The sequence below is a fragment of the Melanerpes formicivorus genome, unplaced genomic scaffold (genome assembly GCF_026170545.1).
Source record: "Melanerpes formicivorus ecotype bairdi unplaced genomic scaffold, bMelFor1.0.p_v2 SCAF_1, whole genome shotgun sequence".
Lineage (NCBI taxonomy): Eukaryota > Metazoa > Chordata > Aves > Piciformes > Picidae > Melanerpes > Melanerpes formicivorus.
In genome coordinates this window covers 25,073,497-25,086,834 of record NW_027142353.1, presented here as the reverse complement: position 1 = coordinate 25,086,834, position 13,338 = coordinate 25,073,497, and the positions used below count along the sequence as shown (strand labels likewise).

At 41.2% G+C, this 13,338-nt stretch overlaps 1 protein-coding gene across 3 annotated transcripts in view; it reads right to left on the bottom strand.

Moving 5' to 3' along the window:
• The window catches only part of SEPTIN10 (septin 10), a 32,285-nt gene that overhangs the window by 8,034 nt on the left and 10,913 nt on the right, over positions 1-13,338 (bottom strand). For all 3 annotated transcript variants that reach the window (XM_068137363.1, XM_068137379.1, XM_068137370.1), the window contains 3 exons: positions 10,820-10,981; positions 8,357-8,453; positions 7,635-7,803 (listed from right to left, as the gene is read on the bottom strand). In XM_068137363.1, the coding sequence (XP_067993464.1) occupies positions 7,635-7,803; positions 8,357-8,453; positions 10,820-10,981 (428 nt within the window). The remainder of the gene's footprint in view (positions 1-7,634; positions 7,804-8,356; positions 8,454-10,819; positions 10,982-13,338) is intronic.

Here is a 13,338-nt window from a genome sequence, read left to right as displayed (position 1 = left end):
AATGACTGGGCATTTCCTGATCCTAAAGTTTCTTGCTTGCATTCAAAATAAAATCTAAGCAGATATTACACATGCAGACTTAATGTTTCTAAGATCTCAAGATCAGGTTACTTTTCCCATTCTATTTTACTGGAGCCATGCATTGCAACAAAACAAGTTCAGGACAACAACCTTTGGGGGGGTTTGTGTTTGGTTTTAGGTTTTTTATCAGCTGTGAAACAACTTAGGTCATTCTGAAATTGTATCTACTGTATGAAACAAAGGCATGTTTTTCACACAGGTATATGAATTCTCACACTCTAAGTTTAGACAGCATATGCAATAATAATAAAGCTGCAGCACAGGTTTCTCAAGTGTCAGCAATCTCACTGCACACAGCCTGGGACCCTGTGTCAGTTCTGCTAGCTAACATGCTGCCTGTGGGTGCAATAAAGCTGCTAGAACAAGTGCTAGACTAAGACAGCATGCTGCAATCACACCCTCATTTCCTTACGCAGACATCTTTAGACTCAACCTAAGCTAATTTATCAAGTAAAAGCAATCTTATCTTGAAATTAGTAATTATTAACTTTGAAGACACTGCATATACTGAGGAATAGAACTACATTTTTCTAAATCCCACCTTCTTTAGTCTGAAATCACAATGACAAAATTAAAACAAATTTTCCTTTGGTGTGTTTGGCAAAACAGAAACATAATGATCCAAACAGCCTTGGGTTTTAGGATTGGGGAAGGAGGGGAAAATAGTTCTCCCAATCTTAAGCCAATCCTTTCACCATTACTGCATCCACTGCTCCCAGTAAAACACTTCTCAGTTTACCTGAAGACTGGTTTCACTGCTTCTCATGTAACACAGTATGAAAATCAGATTCATAGCCTCACTGATTCTTCTGGTTTGCACCTATAGAACTTAAATAATCTCTGCAAAACTGCTTGCAAAATTAAGATGTTAAAGACAACTGCTTAAATAATATATCCTTACTGAGGTTTCAGAGGAAGAGAAGGGACTGTGAAGAAAGTCTACACCTTACTAATCCATTACAAACCTCTTAATCTACCTTTCTACAGAAGCACTGCTGACATAGTTTTTTCTATTTGCATGAGACTTAGAATATGGAAGCCTAAATATAAAGATATAAACCAAACATTGTTATGTTCAGAAATAAAGACTGACTGAAGTGAACTCAGCTATCAGTGGAACACAACGTTTATGTGCTTTAAACAGCACAGATATTTACACAGCAATTTCCAGTTCATTTAATTTTTTTAAAAGCTTTTACATTTGAAAACTCCACACAGATTCCAAATATCAATGAAGTTATAGCAGAAAAACGAAAAAATGTGTAAGTTAAATAGTGGCAGGTATTTTTAGCATTGTCCCTCGACTCAGTGAACTACTGAAGTTGGTATTAAGCAACACTAAGGACACAGTAGATCTCAACGATTATCACTTTCCCAATGGAGACATGAAAACCTGGTATTCTGGATGTGGTTCAGTCTTACCATAAGGAGGTTACAATGTTCAGCTCAAATACGAAGGTCAAACCAACTCCATTCCCAAGTGCCTTTCCAAGGAAGTCTAAAGGCCTTTCAGGTATTAAGTTTCCTTTCTTAGAAAACACAACTAGAGTCATAGCGACCTTTCTGTGTATAAAAACTTATTCACATTACTGAATCCTTCCTGGGTTTCTGCCATCCTCAACACAGACTGAAAAACAAACTTTTTTTTTTCCAAGAACTGCAAGATCTGAATATAATAGAATAAACCAGGTTGGAAGAGACCTTCAAGAGCATCACGTCCAACCTATCATCCTACCCACCTAATCAACTAAACCATGCAACCAAGCACCCCATCAAGTCTCCTCCTAAACACCTCCAGTGATGGTGATTCCACCACCTCCTTGGGCAGCCCATTCCAATGAGCAATCACTCTCTCTGTGTAGAACTTCTCCCTAACATCCAGCCTAAACCTCCCCTGGCGCAGCTTGAGACTGTGTCCTCTTGTTCTGGTGCTGGTTGCCTGGGAGAAGAAACCAACATCCACCTGTCTACAGCCTCTCTTCAGGTAGTTGTAGAGAGAAATAAGGTCTCCCCTGATCCTCCTCCTCTCCAGGCCAAGCAACCCCAGCTCCCTCAGCCTCTCATCATAGGGCTTGTGTTCCAAATCCCTCACCAACTTTATTGCCCTTCTCTGAACATGTTCCAGCAAGTCAACATCCTTCCTAAACTGAGGGGCCCAGAATTGGACACAGTACTCGAGGTGCAGCCTAACCAGTGCAGTGTACAGGGGCAGAATGACCTCCCTGCTCCTGCTGGCCACACTGTTCCTGATCCAGGCCAGGATGCCATTGGCCCTAGTGGCTGCCTGGGCACACTGCAGGCTCATGTTCAGCCTACCATTGACCAGTACCCCCAGGTCCCTCTCTACCTGGCTGCTCTCCAGCTACTCTAGAGCCACTCCCAGTTTGAGGGAAGAATAAATCATGCAATATATAATTGCTCACATATTGTGAAACTGAGGTGTTTATGTTAGTTATCTTCAACTGTAATTCTTATGAAGAACAAACTGTGATTATGAGCACAGAAAAAAAAGCAAACAACTAAATGAGAATTATTAACATCAGAGAATCCAAACATGCAATCATACAGCCTGAATATCACTCCTAAGCTTTCTTCAACAGACCCCTGTCTATGAAGTTTCTTCTTTCAAAACAAGAATCTTCCATTAACCAACAGCATAGCTTAGACTGGAAAATGGACTTATAAAATGTCCAACTTCAAAACGGTAGTAAATCCTCTTCTCCCTTGCAAGCATCTAGGATTACTATGTGTGTATATATTTAGAAGTTTGGCTGGAAGAACTCTTCATATCTAGATTTCTGTTTCAAACTATCCCGTATTTTTGCTTTTAGGACATCTCAGCAATTATCTCTTGCTGAGAATGACCTGAAACTAGGAGTTCATGCTCTTAATTGACATAACTGGGACAGCAAAAAAGCAGGACTAGAAAAAAGAAGTCGTCTATCTTCATTTTTCAACAAGAAAGAAATGCAAATCCAAATTTTAAGTATTAATTAAAATATGTAATAAAAGCACTTCCTGGATTTTACATCCAACAGATACTGCTTCAAATGCATAGATCATCCCCACAAATACTCTGCTATCTGTTTACTTCATCACATACATTTTGCCCTAAAAGTCTTTCCAAGCCCATTCCCAATTGGCTGCTTTACATGGCTTGGGAACCAAATTATACTTGTATGATTAGCTTTAGCCTTGGTATACCATTTTTTCCCTGAAGCACCACAAGGTGGATTCTTAATTTTTAAAGTGCTTTACCACACATTATATTTTAATTTGATAAGGTACATACATGACTGTTAACTCTCATAAACTTTAAGTATGATACCTCTGACCTCTTCATTAAAAAAGTGTAATATGTTGGTTTTACAAGGTAAGCGAATGAGATTATGTAAGTTCCTAATTGCTCATTAATATATATTATGCTGATTATTGTTATCCAATTTAACAAATAATGGTTTGATGAAACACTAGTATAAACCAGGTATCCTGAAATTAGAAGAATAACCCAAATTCCTATGGATTACTTTATTTTAGTATACAATATCCGAAGTCCTGCCTACATCATTACACCTTTTTAACCATAGTTAGTGTCTCTCCATACTTCCTAAATACTCTTTACTTACTGGGAGTACTCATGTGAACCTTTCACGTGCAGTAGCCTTAGCCACTTCCAAAGCACCCATGACCACCTCTTCCTGACGCATTACTGCCCAGTTCCCCTACATTTCAAAAGACAGTGCATCATTCAGACATATGACAACAACTAGTAGGAACAGAGGTCGTCTGCTTTTTCTGCAGTGAGAGCACTAATCACGTAATCCTCTAGAAGCACCCAACCCTTTACTGATGGTAGAAAATGGAGAGTTAGTTCATTAAGCTATTAGGGCGAGAGAGACTGATCATGGAAGCCCCTGGAAATCTGGCTAATTAAAAACTTAGCTCTTAGAATGCAATTGCAAATAAATTAACAGTTGTGATGACACAAATTCACAAAATACAGGCCATTAAGGAATAGGTGCTTTTAAAAACATAGACCAGCCCCTTCAGGCTACTACTATCTTTATCTTCCCTCCTAAACTCAGTAATAAAGATGCAAATATATTTTTCTGTTGTGTGATGAAACTATCTCTTTCCATGTCTCCCATAAAAAAATAATTCTTGCCAACATATTTTTTCACATGTAAGAGTGAAAGCCTTTACAGAAGTGTGTCCACAGCCTGTCTCGCAAGGTAGCTGCAAATCCAAGGATGACTGGTTTTGCTTTGCAGTAGCATACAATTCTCAATGAATAAAGTACTGTTGTACTTTTAAATCCAGGAGAGTGGTACAGGAGTTTCACAGGCAGCCCTTTTATGACATGCCAAAAAGGCAGAGCATTTTAGCTACTCAAGTGTCAACGTTCAAATGCTACAACTTCCAGTTGTAAAATGCACCAATTATTCAAGTCAGGCAGAAATTTTCTCAGTTTAGGCAAAATAACCCAATTCAGACAATCAAGTTTTGTAAGTAGGCAGCTATATCACAGACTTAAAATAGGACTTCTCAAAATGCCTTTTGATCATTATTTACACAAGTAGCATCACATTTTAATCATCAGTCATGGACTGACACACAGTATTAACTAGATTTTAAAACTATAGCTCCCGGAATCCATGTGTAGATGTCATGAACATCCTTATGGACAAAGAGGACAACCATTTAGTAACATATTTTTGCCCAGAACAGAGTGGTTCCTACTCTGAAAGATATGCAAATCTACAAGTCATCACAGTGGGAAGCATTGAGTTTCCTCTATGGGAAGAGATGTTTTCTTTCATGCTGTTGAGGATGACACTTGTTATTGTTTCTTCAGTAGCTTCATAAAGCACCTTATGGGCAAGGCTAGATTAGCCTGCTAAAAATACTACATATAGATCCTTTAAATTCTCTTCCCTTTTTATGGTACCATAAAACATCTCTCCAAAAGACAAATGCTTTCATTTTCAGACCTCAGTGTCATTCACCATGAAATACAACTCAGGGAGAACCACACATCCTAGATCCAGTCCCACTTTTCTCTTTCTGCCGCAATAAATCTGGGGAAAACTTAATTTTTTATAGATTTGTTCTCATCCTTCCAAAACAATGGCATTCGCAACAGATGGGACTTACCAAAACTAATGAAGTGTAACATTTTGCCAAAACAATAGACTGACATTTAGTGGGTCACACATACAAACTACGCACCAGAGGGAACTTAGCTTTTCTATATCTCCATGAAGCAATCTATTTCTAAACCAACTTTCTAATACAAACATCACTTTATACCATTAGTAAAATGCAAACTGTTAAGAGGTTTTACAAAGACAATTCTGTTTGTGGAAGCAAACAGTTCTGTGGATGGTAGCTTTTATCGAAGTGCTGGGTTCTCCACATTGCCCACAGCGACCCCATGCAGTGCTACAGGCTGGGGTCAGAGTGGCTGGAGAGCAGCCAGGCAGAGAGGGACCTGGGGGTGCTGGTTGATGATAGGCTGAACATGAGCCAGCAGTGCACCCAGGCAGCCAAGAGGGCCAACAGCATCCTGGCCTGCATCAGGAACAGTGTGGCCAGCAGGAGCAGGCAGGTCATTCTGCCCCTGTACACTGCACTGGTTAGGTTGAGTCCTGTGTCCAGTTCTGGGCTCCTCAGTTTAGGAAGGATGTTGACTTGCTGGAACATGTCCAGAGAAGGGCAACAAAGTTGGTGAGGGGTTTGGAACACAAGCCCTATGAGGAGAGGCTGAGGGAGCTGGGGTTGCTTAGCCTGGAGAAGAGGACGCTCAGGGGAGACCTTATTGCTCTCTACAACTACCTGAAGGGAGGTTGTAGACAGGCAGAGGTTGGTCTCTTCTCCCAGGCAACCAGCACCAGAATAAGAGGACACAGTCTCAAGCTGCACCAGGGGAGGTTTAGGCTGGATGTTAGGAAGTTCTACACAAAGAGAGTGATTGCCCATTGGAATGGGCTGCCCAAGGAGGTGGTGGAATCACCATCACTGGAGGTGTTCAGGAGGAGACTTGATGGGGTGTTTGGTTGCATGGTTTAGTTGGCAGACATCTGTTTGTCCTTTGTTTTTACCAGCACAGAATGGGTAAAGGCAGTCTAATCACTAAGTGAAAAAGAAGTAAACAAACCAGTTGGTTCAAAGCACTAGAAACCTTTTTTAATGCAAAGTAATATTTTGTTTTCATGTCTGGTTTAAGTCAGTATTTCCCACCATGACTATGCAATAACAGCACTTTGATAAACCATGAAGGCTTGAATCACTCCTGAATCGCCAGTTCCTCCCCATACAGTCCCAAGCATAAAACAACCAAAGGAAGTTGAAAGAGGGTGGTGACAGAATTGGAAATCTAAGATTATACAAACTGGATATAGAAATTTTAAATATCTCCTGCAGAAAGAAGCTTTACTACATGAAACAATCAAGTGTCTCCAGCCCTCTGCTTAACTTTCCTTGGGAATCCTCCATTAGTATCTTACAGTCTAGCAAAAGATCTCTTGATCTGCAAAGGCTAGACATGTGTTATTATGGCAGATCATATGGAAAGTCAATGGTGTAACATTACAAAGAAAGTACGTAAACCAGCATGCTAATGATCTGCCATTCTCTTCTGCTCTGGTGAGACCTCACCTGGAGTACTGTGTCCAGCTCTGGGGTCCCCAACACAATAGAGACATGGACCTGCTGTAGAAGGTCCAGAGGAAGGCCACCAAGATGATCAGGGGACTGGACTCCTCTCCTATGAAGGCAGGCTGAAAGAATTGCTGCTGTTCAGCCTGGAGAAGAAAAGGCTTTGGAGAGACCTTATAGATACACTTCAGTATCTGAAGGGGACCTATAGGAAGGCTGCTGAAAGACTGTTTAGAAGGGCTAATGGTAGGATGGGCTGGGTAGAAGGGCTAATGATAGGATGAGGGCAATGGCAATTGTTTTAAAATGGAGCAGGCTAGATTTAAGTTGGACATAAGGAGGAAGTTGTTTACAATGAGAGTGATAAAATACTGGAATGGGTTGCCCAGCGATGTAGTTGAGGCCCCTTCTCTGGTGAGATTCAGGATCAGACTTGATGTAGCCCTGGGCAGCCTGATCTAGTTGGAGGTGTCTCTGCTTACTGCTGGGAGGTTGGACAAGATGACCTTTCACAGATGACCTTGAGTGTCCCTTTCAACCCAATGCAATCTGTGAATCTGTAATATACAATAAAATAATCTAAAAGGCATTAAGTGCATGTACCTGAAGAAAACTGACCTTCTCCATGACCAAAAGTAAAATCCTCATGTTTACTCTGAAAGAGTTCAGAAATACAACTAGCTTGTATACCTTTAAAAGCAATGCTCATAAAAATCTCATACACTTCTCCATGAAGATAACTTAACAAAGAGCTACATACTTTGATTTTCAAAACTCCATTTTTTTTCTCTGAGAAAACCTACTCTTTATATGAACCCTGCTCTAGATTGGGTCATTACAGTCAAATGTGGAGTGAATGGATGTTGGAAGCAGGTGCTGCATGTGAAGTCCTTTACCTGACTGGTTTGTTCTCGGGGCCAGTGTCCCTGAAGCCCATCTCTTCCAGTCTGCAGCGTCTGTACAACTCATAATGTCGTGCATGAGTCTGCTCTCTTAAGTCTTCCATATTGGTGCAAATAAGCATCTTGCGAAGCTTTACAAAGTCACAGTGGTTCTCATTCTCCACTAGCAGTTAAAATAAAAACACATTTCATTATCATGCACAAGTAGAAAAATTGTCAAAATGTGTTTTAAGCAGTGTTAGATTCGTTTATTTTGTATACTAATTATGCTTCCAGGAAAATGTATCTCATTGTTTCTTTTGTCTCTTACACTTCCATGGAATCTCTAATACACACATTGAAGCACTAATTGTGAGTAGACTGGTGAACATGTTCCAGCATGTCCCGATTTCCTGCTTTCAGTTGAAACATTTCTCTTTCCCCCCCCTCTCTTCTTTACTGACAATCATAAAACTTTGAAATTTGGTAGTGCTAAAGGCACTGCCCACCATACTAATTCACCCAAATATTACATACACCATCTCAGAGATGCACCAGTGCTGATGCAACCACCAGTCAGTGCACACCTCCACTGTGAATTGCCAGACTCCTTAAATTGTTGATCCAAAATACAATCAACATGGCATCAGTGGATAGTACCAGCCTGTTTTAGCTTTGGTGAATTTTGTATTTCAACAACAAAAACCTCATTGAAACACCTCTGAGAATTCATTTACCTTGTACAATGCCCCAGGGATACTGACGAGCTCTCACCACTTTGTTTCCAATTTTCACCTCTTTTGTACTTCCTACTACAGCAAACGGCAAACACCCCTGTAAGAGTCACACCAGTACAGTCTTAACTCTTAGCATTCCTATGGAAACACTCAAAAGTAAACACTTGGGAAATAAATTAGGGGGAAAACCTGCCATTAAAGGTAAAGCCAACAGACAGTTTCAAACCAAAAACCACTGTAGAGAGAACAGCACTTAGTCAAACTACAGTAAAGTCAAACTACCATAACAACACTGGGAGGAGCAGTTGACAGCCGAGTGTGGTGCCAGGTTAGAGGAACCACAACAAGCTGTAGAAATGGGTCATCAGGAATCTCATGAAGTTCAAATGAGAGTAATGACGAGTCCTGTATGTCAGGAGGAACAACACCATGCCCCAGCACATGGTGAGTCCAACCATGTGTAAAAGCACTTTGGAGAAAAAGATGTGTGGTTCCTGCTGGACCACAGTTTGGATCTGATTCAGAAGGTTTGTTCCAGTAGCAAAGGTGGCCACCTACATCCTGAGCTGCAGTAGGAAGAGTATCAGCAGTAAATAGAAAGCTGCTCTAGAACACATTTCCCTGAGCCATTGAATCATAGAATTGTTAGGGTTGGAAGGGACCTCAAGGATCATCTAGTTCAAACACCCCTGCCATGGGCAGGGACCCCTCACACTACATCAGGTTGCTCAGAGTCACATCCAGCCTGGCCTGAAATACCTCCAGGGATGGGGCTTCTACCACCTCCCTGGGCAACCTGTGTCTCACCACCTTCATGGTGAAGAACTTCTTCCTAATATTCAACCTGAATCTACCCATTTCTATTTTTTTTCCATTCCCCCTAGTCCTATCACTACCTGACACCCTAAGAAGTCCCTCCCCAGCTTTCTTGCAGGCCCCCTTCATACACTGGAAGGCCACAATTAGGTCTTGGAGCCTTCTCTTCTCCAGAGTGAACAGCCCCAACTCTCTCAGTCTGTCCTCATAGGACAGGTGCTCCAGCCCTCTAATCATCTTCATGGCCCTTCTCTGGACACGTTCCAGCACCTCCAGATCCTTCCCATCACATTCAGTCCAAATTCATATTCCCAGTAACAGTCACGAGATGATCACAGGTTTGAACCTGAGGTAGAGTTAGTGCTGTAGCCTTGGCCAAATGGCCAGAAATACAGGCTGGGTACTGACTGTCTACATGCTGACCCACAACAACCAACCAAAGGAAAGAAAAAATCATTAATTAGGAGATTTATAGCAGCCTTGCAGTATTTAAATGGGACCTACAAGAAAGATGAGGAGGGCCTCTTTATCAGCAATTACAGTCATAAGACAAGGGGTAATGGCTTTAAATTTAAAGAGAGTAGCTTTACATTAGCTATAAAGAAGAAATTCTTCACTATGATGTTGGTGAGGTACTGGAACATCGCTCAGGGTAGCTGTAGATAGATGCTCCACGGCTGAGAAATGTTAAATACCACTTTGAGTGGGGCTTTGAGCAACCTGATCGAGTGGAAGGTGTCCCTGCCCATAGCACAGGGGTGGAAGTAAATGACCTTCATACATCCCTTCCAACCCAAGCCATTCTATGATAAATCACTAGCAGAGCATGAAAGGGGTAAGCAACAGACAATCACTTTTCCCCATAGCAGAAGGGCCTGTTCTGAGCATCAGCCTGCACATCCTCACTTCCTGGCACAACTGACAGAGGTTGGGAATGCAGAGCCATATACTACAGCACATTGGGTTCTTCCTATTTTCAAACCACAGTAGATGCAAACATACATTCATGTACATCTACAAGCATATGCACGTGAACTGCAAGTACAGACAGTGGTCAAAGCAATCTACCTTCACAAGCTTAGCTGAAGACAGTAGATACTCCTGGGAAGATCTGAGTGGACAATAGTAAAACAAGCCAGGATTGTATCTGACTTCTTAATCCCCAGAGAAAATGTGTGCCCCATTTCAAATGAATGTACTAAATAAAAAGGCATATGGAAGATTTGCTATCATAAAGACCACAGAAAATGAGAAATGAGGCATTTGAGTATCTTCTGTAACAGAAGTACTATTTGCTGAGGAAAAGAGTAAAGCCAATCTATTTTTCTATGTTAACAATTATGTACTGATTATTAGAAATTAGAAAAAGCAACTATGAGTAAGAATCTATTTTCTGTTACTGAGCCAGGAAAATAAAAAGGCCTCCTAAAACATGTGGCATTAACAGCAGAGGGACAGGAAGATTTACAAGTAGGGAAAACAAACAAAACCACAAAAACATATGACCTTTTTACAGAGATAATAAAATAAATAAGCAAACTTGTGACATACAAACCTATGAGCCTCAAAATAATGCTGAAGGCACAAATTTACATTAGAGAGGGATACTTTAGTGTTGAAGTATCAACAGTTTTGTCATTTACTTACATTCATGGTGGTATTAATTTCAGCGAAGGTTTCATCATCAGTTGGAAATTGGTAAATCTGCACACCATTGCTAACTAATTCACTCATGATTTTGTTCTTGAAATTCTGTAGTTCAGTTTTAGAAATGCCATCTGCTTTGCCAATAATTGGTATAATGTTCACCTTTTAATGATACAAAATGTGTAAGAATTACATTTTTATCTGACACCTTTTATAAATTACATTGTTTGGCAATAAGCTGTTTAAAACTTTTCCATCAGCTGGTATCAAGGCTTCACAAACTATGATAAATGCATTAACTGGTATCACTTAGCAAAATAACAAGAGCTTATTTAATATACTGCCTTAAAATGAATTGCTTCTGACGAAAGAATAAGGAAGGAGGTATCATACTGTGAAATAGAATAGAATAGAATAGAATAGACCAGACCAGGTTGAAAGAGACCTTCAAGAGCATCGTGTCCAACCCATCAACCATAGAGTCATAGAGTCATAGAATGGTCTGGGTGGGAAGAGACCTCCAGAGGTCATCCAGTCCAACCCCCCCCTTCACTCAGCAGGGACATCCTCAACTAGATCAGGTTACCCAGAGCCCTCTTGAGCCTCACCTCAAATATCCCCAGGGATAGGACCCCAACCACCTTCCTAGGCAACCTGTTCCAGATCATCCAGTCCAACCCCTCTGCAGTCAGCAGGGACATCCCCAACCAGAGCAGGTTACTCAGAGCCCCAGACAACCTGGCCTGGAATGGTTCCAGGGATGGAGCATCTCCCACCCCTCTGGGCAACCTGGGACAGCCTCTCAACACCCTCAATGTCAAACATCTCTCCCTTCTCTCCAGCCTAAATCTCCCATCTCTGAGTTCCAGACCACCTCCCCCACCTTGTCCTGTCCCAACAGGCCCTGCTCAAAAGTATGTTCCCAATCCAACCCACCCAAACAACTAACCCATGGCACCAAGCACCCCATCAAGTCTCCTCCTGAACACCTCCAATGATGGTGACTCCACCACCTCCCTGGGCAGCCCATTCCAATGGGCAATCACTCTCTCTGTGAAGAACTTCTTCCTAACCTCCAGCCTAAACCTCCCCTGGTGCAGCCTGAGACTGTGTCCTCTTGTTCTGGTACTGGCTGCCTGGGAGAAGAGACCAACCTCTGCCTGTCTACAACCTCCCTTCAGGTAGCTGTAGAGAGCAGTAAGGTCACCCCTGAGTCTCCTCTTCTCCAGGCTAAGCAACCCCAGCTCCCTCAGCCTCTCCTCATAGGGCTTGTGTTCCAAACCCCTCACCAAAAGAAGCAAAAGAACTCAAAAGAACAGCAATGCCTACTTATTAACTAAACCACATTAAGCATGTATATGTCTGCTAAAAAAAAAATGGATTGCTTTAGCTTATAGCACTGAGGGACATGGTTCAGGTGCTAAATGAAAGCTGACGGTTTAAGGACACAAAGAAGAGGAAGCTGGCTACCAAACACTGCCTCTCTCTGAGCCTCCTCCTTGGATTCCTTTCAGCTACATTATCTTGTTCACTTCACCACTGCAGCAGAGAGTTTCTCAAGTGTCTATTGCAAAGAGAAGAATGACAAAGACTGAAGAATCTTGTTTACACCAATTATTCAGAATTCCAAATTAATTTTTACCACGGTAAACTGCCCCATTTCCTAAAATAGTTACATCACTAACTTACAAAGGTAGTAGACACCATTTTTTTCTTAAAAACACTGTCACTACTCCTACAATACGCATTTTTCAGAACTAGACACAAAGAATTAATGTCAATATCCAAGTATTTTGCAAGAACAATACAAATAGTTCTTCCTGACTTCAGAAGACAAGAGTCTTATCAAAAAAAGGAAAAAAAGGGGAGGGGGGAAGAAAAGAAAAAACAAACACCAAAACCCACAAACTAAATACCAACCAAACCCACAAACCCCACTCACATTCTTTTTATTCTTCTGAATATTCTGTCTGAATGGAAGTGCCTAAGCATGGAATCTCAAGAACAGGCTCAAAATGGATGTTACTGAAATAAATCTTCTGGTTTAAGCAAAATTAAATGAATATGAAATTAAGTGTTCCAAATTAACTAAAGTGTGCCAACTCAAAGCATGACTTCTGGATGATGATCTCCTGGACTGTGTAGCATACACAAACCAAGCACGTACAGGGCAATAGGTGAGGGGAAAGTTCTTCACAGAGAGAGTTGTTAGCCATTGCAATGTGCTGCCCAGGGAGGCAGTGGAGTCACTGTCCCTGGAAGTGTTCAAGAGGGGACTGGACTTGGTGCCATGGTTTAGTAGTCATGAGGTCTTGGGTGACAGGTTGGACTTAATGATCTTTGAGGCCTTTTCCAACCTTATTGATTCTATGATTCTATGAATATATATGGAACATAAAACAAAACTCTAGCATTTTCTTTTATATGTAAATGAGCTAATTTAGCTATTACAACCAGAAGCTATTTACAGTTTCAGCTGAACTAGCTGAAGGACACCAATTCAGGTTTTCTATTGTATA